This window comes from Larimichthys crocea, unplaced genomic scaffold (assembly GCF_000972845.2).
Source record: "Larimichthys crocea isolate SSNF unplaced genomic scaffold, L_crocea_2.0 scaffold380, whole genome shotgun sequence".
Classification (NCBI taxonomy): Eukaryota; Metazoa; Chordata; class Actinopteri; family Sciaenidae; genus Larimichthys; species Larimichthys crocea.
Window position 1 is genome coordinate 149,940 of NW_020854986.1, and position 9,191 is coordinate 159,130.

Genomic DNA, 9,191 nt, shown 5'->3' on the forward strand with positions numbered 1-9,191 from the left:
AATTATTAAAATAATTATTTACATTTATTTATAATCAGTAGGGATGTAACGATACACTCAACTCACGACTCGATTCGAGTCACGATTTTTTGTTCACGATACGATTTTTTCACGATTTTTTTTTTTTTATCAAAATGAGCTACAGACAAATTATGACCAAATAAAATTATCTTTTTATTTGTAGGAAAAAAATCTCTCTTTACAGAAACTCTCAAGCAGTTTGTGTTCTTATTAGGGCTGCCAGCAAGCAGCTGATCTGACCATTACCTTTCAGCTTGAAGTATGAGCTAACTGAAAATAAAAACAATTAAGACGATAGCTCATTAACCCTTTAATGAGAGTCCACGGCCCCGGGAAACGGCGAGGTCCGGGCGCTGTAAACGCAGAGCCGGTCGCGGCGCACCACCTCGGAGGAAATGCGCCCGGCGGGGGCCAGCCAGCGCCGGGGAGAGGTCCCATGAGGGGATCCTCCCGCACCGTGCGGCCATCCCTGACCCGACTTTAATCCCCCGGGCAGACTGCGCGGAAGTTGCGGAGAAGTTACGGTGATTGGTTAAAATTGCAACACCCCCGAATTCACGGAGATTCACTGAAGTTGCGTTGAAGTTGCAAATCGCAACATCGTGAATTCCTGGAGAGTCTGTGTTATGGTATCATTTACAGTACAGTCAGGCTTGACGCCGATTACCACTACTGCGCATGTGTGTAGGTGTGTGTGTGTGTGTGTGTGTGTGTGTGTGTGTGTGTGTGACACAGAAAGGCAGACGCGGCAGTGGAAGCTGCAGCCACAACGTAACCTATTTCTAATTTTAAAAAAAACGAAAAAGAACATATCCTACTTCTCTCGCATTCGCCAAGAATCGCGATTCATTTTTTCTGTCAACCGATGCGAGTCGTCACGTATTTGTACAGATTTTAATCGTGTCACGATGCATCGTTACATCCATAATAATCAGTAATCATAATTACACTTGATTTCTAAGTGTACCATGGCGACAGCTTCAGGAGAGTTTTTACAAGCTGATGCTAAATTTGTTGGATGTCAATTCATGAGAAAAATAAAATTATAAAGTGATCAAGACAAAAAATGTTTTCATGCTTAATCAGAATTGATCAGTGGAAAGATGGCTGGCAAAATATAAACACGCTGATGAAATAATATCATCATTTAATGTTTCAGTTTGTTTATAATAATAAAATCAGCAACAACAAAATAAACAAAATTATATGATAACGAATAACAAAGCTGCAGCTCCTTCAGTCTGTGATGTCATTCTGAGTATCTGAAAGTCATTCCATTTATTTATATAACATATTTTCTAGTGATATCATGTCTCTCCTTGTCTCCTCTCCTTTCCTCTGTAGGCATCTACAGGTGAGCTCCTTCGTTGTCTTTCTGACTTTCTTTGTCATCGTTGCATCAAACTGAAGGAGCTGTCGTCCAATCAGATCGTCTTGTGGTTCAGAAATGTTGACAGAGCGCTGCTGGTTCAGGGCTGGCAGGTCAGTGTTTATCTAAACTTCTAATTGTCATCAATTAGAAAAACAGCTAACAACAAAAAAAGCTAGCAAAAAGTCTGAAACTAGTCCTCAGACCTCTGAAACTGTCCTGACCTCAGAAAAAATTCCTCTGACCTCTGAAACTTGTCCATAGTATTCATGTTCTAACCCTAACCCTCTTTTTTTTTCTTTTTTTTTCTGTCCTGTCTATGTAGTAACAGTAATTTTTTCCCTGTAGTACAACTTGTTCTCTTCCCCTGTAGGATCAGTGCTTCATCAGTCCTGCCAGTCTGGTCTTCGTGTACCTGCTGTGCAGGGAAGCAGTAGATGAGGATACATCTTCAGAGCAGGAGCTCCATGCCACCTTCCTCACTTGCCTCTACCTGGGCTACTCCTACCTGGGCAATGAGATCTCCTACCCCCTCAAACCTTTCCTTGTGGAGTCCAGCCGTGATGCATTCTGGGAGCGAGCGCTGGAGCTGATTGAGCGGTTGAGTGCTGACATGCTGCGGATCAATGCTGACCCACACTTCTTCACCGAGGTGTTTCAGGACCTGAAGAAACAGGGAGGAGCGAGGGAGAGGGAGAAGGAGAAAGAGAGAGTGAAGAACGAGAAAGAACAGGAAAGGGAGGAGGAGAGACAGAAAGTTAAGGATGAGGAGGAGAAAGAGAATGATGGAGTAAACAGGATTGATGATTTGGATCGTTAAAAGATGAAAAATGAGACTTAAATAATAATTAATTAATGAGACTTGACCAGCAGCCGTCGACCCGCTGAGGTCTGAATGTAAACTGGCTTCACCTGCAGCTTTAACACCGTTACCATGGTGACTGACACACTGACCTGCTGAACAGTCAGATTGATTGTGACCTTTGACCTCTTGCTGAAGAGACATTGAAAAGTGGACACTTTAACTGCATGCTATCAATCAAAACCAACAGTATCTTCTGATTGTACCATTGTTGATGTAGATGAGTTACCATGGCAACCTTACATACAATCTCTAGCCCTGTTTTATTTCATTGCATAGCTAAAGAAAGCTTAATATGTTGCTAATATGTTGTGCTGCGGGAAGGTATTTATTTATTTATTTATTTATTACATTGGGGATAGTGAAATTAGTCTTTAAAAAACACCATCAATCTCCATATTTATGATTTGATGGTGTGAACTTTTACCTTTGACCCGCTATAACACAAACAGTGTTAATCTGGCTTAAGTCATAAGGCTTGTGATGTGATGTAATTGTGGGAAATGTAGTTCAGTGACTACATTTGAATTACAGATTCAAAGAATGGTCACACAATCAGAGCAGCCATGAACAGGTCATGTGACCCGTTAATCATCTGATGAGTTTGAGGTTTCCTGTTCTCCTGTTTTCTTGTCTGAAGGCTGAATGTAAAACCAGTCAGGTGAACTGAACTGTTTTTATATAGAAATCAAACCACTGACATAAATGACTTACCTGTGTGTCTGTCGCCTATTATTTCTTCCTTTCACTGTCACCTGATCCATTCTCCTGTCTTCTGCTGACTTATTGCATTTATTTTGTGTGCAAACCCCTAATGTGGGTTAGGGTTTTACATTATGCAACTCCCAGAAAGGAGCATGTGGCGTGGACTGATGCCACTGTGCCCGCCGCCCAAGTGGTACCCCAGATATCGTACCTCCCTCAATCCAACTGCACACTTGTTTGGGTTCTCTGCCCACCTCAGTGACTCGAGCACCGCGGCCACCTGCTGCACATGCTCCGTCCAGGTGTTACGATGATAACATCATCCAGGTAGGTGGCAGCATATGCAGCATGTGGATGCATATGCTGCCGCCATTAGGCGTTGAAATGTGGCTGGGGCCCCAAACAACCCGAACGGAAGTGTAACAAATTGGTATAAACCGTACAGAGTGTAGAAGGCCGTTTTCTCCCTAGACTCTGGAGATAAGGGAATCTGCCACTAGCCTTTGGTCAAATCTAGCGTCATGAAAAAACGAGCAGTGCCCAGGCGATCCAGGAGTTTGGCGACCCGGGGCATAGGATAGCCATCGAACCGTGAAACATCATTCACCTTGCTATAGTCCACACACCGGATAGACCCATCTTTCTTAACTACAAGAACGATAGAGCTACATCCGGCACTGTGGGACTCCTCTATTACACCCATCTCCAACATGGCTTTCAATTCTGCCTGAACCACTTTTCTCTTGTGTTTCAGGTAACTGATAGGGCCGTGAACGCACCGTCATGCCAGAGTGACTCTCAACATGGTGTTATAAGGCTTGTGCGTCCTGGCAGGGGGGAGAACACATCAGCGTAACGATGCTGCAACCTGGCTATGTCGGCTCTCTGGGATGGTGAGAGATGGTTTTCACAAAGGAGCGAGGCAGGATTGGTCAATTTGGTACCTCAGGCCCCAACTCATCTCTCTCTGTAATTGCCGTCACCAGGGAAACAGACTCAGCCTCTCTCCCAGCTTTAAGGAGGTTGAGGTGATAAATCTGTCGCCACTCCTGTCAGATCGCACAAGCTCATAGTCAACCTTACTCACTCGCTGTGTGACCACAAAGGGCCTTTGCCACTTGGCGAGTAATTTTGAGTTGGAAGATGGGAGCAATACAAGCACTTTATCTCCCGGTGAGAATTGTCTTAACCTAGATCTTCTGTTGTACAGCCGCTGCTGACGTTCCTCGGCCCGGAGCAAATTCAGCAGTTCAGGGGTACCTCGCGCACTGCAAACAACAGAAGATCTAGCCACTTATCCCAATTGCGACTATCATTGTGAACAAACTTACGGATCATGGACTTGAAAGTCTTATTCAGGCACTCCACAAGGCCATCAGTTTGAGGGTGGTAAACACTGCTTCGAATTGACTTGATGCCCAATAATCTGTACAGTTCTCTCAGTGTTTGTGACATAAATTGGGTGCCTTAGTCAGTCAGGATCTCTTTTAGGATCCCAACTCGGGAGATAACTTGAAACAGTGCCTGCGCCACACTCTTTGCAGAGATGGTGCGCATCGGCACTGCCTCTGGATATCGTGTTGCGTAATCCACAAGAACCAACACAAAGCGATATCCATGTGCACTCTGGTGAAATGGCCCAATGAGGTCCATCCCAATACGTTCAAATGGCATCCGTGCGTGTGTGTCTCTCGTGTGTCTCTCTCCCAGGTCCAGCACGCTACTGTGTTTTAAAGGGAGAGAGTGATTAGTTCAACAGGAAACCGGTGTGCTAATCACTCTGGCACCTGGCGCTGCTCTCCTGAGCCCTCTCCACACCTCTCTCCTGCAGCTGATGCACCACGCCCCCTCCACAGAGCACATTTCGGGCCATTTGGAGTCAATTGGTACCGGTTTGTAGTGACACTTAATGGCACAAAGCTTCAGGGGCACGGGTGTGCAGGCAGTAAGTGTGTGTGCGCAGGTTCGCCTGGTGTGCTGGGTTAGGGCTCCCCCAGAGTAGGAGGATGCTTAAGGGTGGGTTCAAAGCGACTGGCCGGTGGTCCAAGTTCTGGGAAGACCAGAGGGGTGGGTGGCACAGCGTGGGAGAGGCTCTCTGGGTGTTGTCACACCGCGGTGAAGTCAAGCTGGGTTTTTTGTTCTGTCTCCATGTCTTGTCATTTCTTGTTTTATTTTGAAAAGTAACTCTCCTCTCGTTTCAGGTCACTTGCTCTTCCTCATGTGTCACTGGTCTGATTGTCTCCCCTGATTCCTGATTGTGTCCACCTGTTCCCCATTACCTCCATTTTTTCATATAGTCTGCATCTCCCTTTGTCTTGTTGCCAGTATGTTTCGTTTCGTACATCCACTACAGCCCTTGACTCAAGTTCACAGCCAAAGCAATTATCTTCAAGCCTGTTTTCACCTTAGTGCTGTTCCTCCTTAGGAGTGATTTTAAGTTTAGCATTTCCTTTATTAATTTAGGTCATCCTCCGGCTGGAGCGTCTTTTGTTTGAGTCAGTGTTTTTCATAGTCATAGATAGTTTGAATTGTTTTTCCTCCTACTGGAGCGATTATTATTTTGATACGTTTCATAGCCCTGTTATTTTATCACTTTGTACGAGGTGAACCTTGCTGCCATTTAATAAAGCCTGCTGTTCTCACACCTTCTCTGCACCTGAGTCCTGTGTCCAAGTCTGGTTCCTGACAGTACACACTGGCCAGAATGGACTCAGCAGAGACTTGGCAGGTGGCAGCAGTTCTGCAGGACCAGGAATCCCATATCTCCAGGCAGGGAGAATTCCAGTCAGCCATGGCCTCGCATTTAAGTAATTTAATGACCCAGTTCCACAAGCTTTATGCTAAGACCTCGGTTACCCTGTCTACTCCAGAAGTTCTGGCAGCCACCACACTGACCCCAACAGTGCCCATCATTGGGACCGGAATTAAGTTAGCGCCTCCAAAGCCTTTTCTGAGGAGTTAGGTCAGTGCAAACCGTTTCTCATAGACTGCTCCATTCATTTTGAGTAGTCGTCTCATGCTTTTCTCTTTTTTTGGTTGTTGAATTGAAAATCATTGTTGTTTAGACAGATGGTTAGAAGTTGGATGAGTTCTGGGTCTGGTCTATTAATGTCTGGGTGTTTTCGAAAAATGGAGGTTACTGCTTGTAGCCCCGCGGTTGTATTAATGTTGGTATATAGACTATCTATATCGATTGTAAATAGATAGGATTTTGTTGGGACAGCCATGGGGCGGATGGTCTCCAGGAAATGATATGTATCTTTAATGTAGCTTGGGTGTTTTGTGGAGAGGGGGCCAAGGAAATGTTCTATGTACTCAGAGATTTTGTAAGTGGAGCTATTGCAATCGGATACTATTAGTCGACCAGGAGGAACTTCATAGGGAATGGGCCAGGTCTGAGGGTCCTTGTGGATTTTTGGTAGTAAGTAAAAGTGTCTGGGTCGTGGATTTTCTGGGCCGTACAAGTAGTCCTTTTGTTTGGATGTAATGTATTTTTTAGTAGTGTATTGTTGACGATCCATCATAACAGTTTTCGAACCTTTGTCAGCTGGTTTAATGATGATATTGCGGTTTTTGATAAGTGAGGAAAGGCCCTTGCGTTCGGCCTCCAACAGATTGTCTGGGACATCTGCCGGAGGCCTGTAGCGGCGTATGAGCTTACTGCTGTTGGTATGAGATGGTTACGAGTTAAAGGGGTGAGTTGGTGTATTGTAGGCTCCCAATTTGAAGGGGATATGAACGGTTTCTGTTTGTGGTTGGGTTTTTTGTGAAAATATTCGATGAGTTTTATTCTCCGGTGGTATTGATGAAGGTCCCTATGAAGCTCCTCCTGGTCGAATTTGGATGGACATGGGATGAAGGACAAACCTTTTTCCAGTAGGGTTATTTGCTGTGTTGAGGGTATGAAGAGTCAGGAGAGATTGAGGATGTTGGATGTTGAGCTCCAACCCAGGTCCCGGTTTATAGTGTTGTGTTCCTGTCTAGGTTTGTCAGTGATTATAAATTTAATTGACTGCACCAATTTTCAAAGATCCGTTTAGCTGTATCCGGTTTCCAGTGAATTTTGTCTTGTTCTGTTGTAAAGGTGTCGTGAGGGATTTCTGTGAGAAATGGTAGGTAAGTGGCTATTGTGTTGTTGATTTTGAGGTTGTTTTGCTGTTTGGGTGTGAGATCAGGTGAGTAGTTAATGATTGGGAAATATATATCTGCATTGGGAAACGTGACTGTTGCCTGTTTGTAAAGTGCTTTGAGTTGTTTGCAAGAAGTAAGTTTGGGGTCCTGGTCTCGGTTATTCGCGCCTATGAATAGGATCACAATTTTTGTTGTTGGGTTTGGTGTGGTTTTTTCACATATTTTTAGAAAATAATAAAGGTTGGCCCTGGGGTAACTGTCTAGTTGAAATTGTTGGTTGTGGTTAGGGTTAGGGTTGGGTGAAGGGAAAAAAAGCTGGGTTATCCCCATCTGGTGCACTGGCCATTGGCGTGCGTGTCCAAGGCATCGGACATCCTCCACTCCCAAGTCCGCAGAGTCCCAAGCACTCCCCACTCCACAATCCCACAATATGCACAGTGCCTCCGCTGTGCCCCCAAAGCCACCAAAGAAAATAAAACGCCTCCAGACTCCACACATTCCGTGTCCGCAATCCAAAGAAAAAGCAAAAACACCTCCAAACTCCACACATTCCCTCTCCACAACTGAGGCTTGAATAAAGCACAGGCTAAATTGCCCTGCACTGGGTTAGGTTTAACACATGTTTGTGCTGTTTCAAAAAATTGGATCTCACAGGTCCTCTTGTGCTTTCACTCTGCCGTTTGCGCAACGTTTCGGAAATACTGTTCCTTCTTCAGGCGTCGGTCAGAGTGTTCTATTAATATTCATTTTCTCCTCTTTTTAGGTTTTGCGTATCCGCAACTTTTTCTTTCAGGTCCCCCGGTAAGTATATTTCTTTCTTTTTCTTAGGTTTTCTTCTGTTCTCAGGTAAGTATCTTTATTTCTCTTTCTTTTTCTTAGGTTTTCTTCTTCTCTTTCAGGTTCACAGGTGAGTATATTTTTCTTTTCTTCTTTTTCTTAGGCTTTTCTTCTTTTTCAGGTTTCCCGTGAGTCACGGTAAAATGGGGAAACAGGAAGGGGTTAGGGTTAGGGGTTAGGGTTAGGTTTGGGGTTATTGGTTTTAGGGTTAGGGTTAGGAGGAGGGAACGGAGCCCACGTCCCAGAGGACACAGGAGGTGCACTGTCCATTGGCGTGCGTGTCCGAGGCATCGGACATCCTCCACTCCTACGTCCGCAGAGTCCCAAGCATTCCCCACTCCACAATCCCATACTGTGCACAGTCCCTCCGCTGTGCTCCCAAAGCCACCAAAAAAAACAAAACACCTCCCCACTCCACACATTCCGTGTCCGCAACCCAAGAAAAAGTAAAAACACCTCCAAACTCTACATATTCCCTCTCCATCACTGAGGCTTGAAGAAAGCACAGGGTACATTACCCTGTGCTTTCGTAGGAGGCGGCTATTTGCTCTGCCTCTGATTGGCTCTTTAAGGGGGCTGCTTGCTCTCCCTTTTTCTTTTTTTCTTTCTTCCCGGTAAGTATGCTTTTCTTTTTTCCTTTTTAGGTTTCCAGTGTTTGCTCTGCCTTGTTGCAATGTTTCGAACTAACTGGTTCTTCATCAGGCAGGTCAGAGCATTTTCTTGCTTTATTTAGATTTCTTCTTTCTTTGAGGTTTCTGGTAAGTATTAATTTTACTTTTTCTTCTTTCTTTAGGTTTTTCAGGTAAGAAGCTTTTACTTTTCTTCTTTCTTTAGGTTTAGGGTTAGGGCCAGATTAGGTTTAGGGTTAGGTTTAGGGCCAGATTAGGGTTAGGGCCAGGTTTCTCTTATTTTAGGTTCAGGTGAGTATAACAGGGAAAAGGGTTAGCGTTAGGGTTGGGGTTAGGGGTTAGGGGTTAGGGTAAGGGTAAGGGTTAAGGGTTTAGGGTTAGGATGGGGGGAATACTCCCTCTGGTGCAGGAGGGAGGGTGCACGGGTTAGGGTTGGGGTTGGGGTTAGGACATGGAGAGTGGGTGAGACTCGCGGTGTCGAGTCTCTATGCACGGGCCATCCTGTTCTGGTTCAGGTGAGTCCTATTTTAGATTGAGACATTCAGGAAATATTGTGCCCAATTTTGTGATCCATTCCCTCTCAGCTCTGACTCTCTGTGCATTCTTCCAGTATGGATCCCTCTGGAGGACTGTGGCT

General features: G+C 45.0%; 1 protein-coding gene across 1 annotated transcript in view; it reads left to right on the top strand.

The window, feature by feature from the left end:
- Nucleotides 1-2,971, top strand: part of LOC104934018 (cyclin-dependent kinase 5 activator 1) — a 3,860-nt gene extending 889 nt beyond the window's left edge. Inside the window, exons 2-3 of the mRNA XM_010749577.3 lie at nucleotides 1,366-1,503; nucleotides 1,764-2,971. Of these exons, the coding sequence (XP_010747879.2) occupies nucleotides 1,366-1,503; nucleotides 1,764-2,210 (585 nt within the window). The 3' untranslated portion in view covers nucleotides 2,211-2,971. The remainder of the gene's footprint in view (nucleotides 1-1,365; nucleotides 1,504-1,763) is intronic.
- Nucleotides 2,972-9,191: the final 6,220 nt, after the last annotated feature.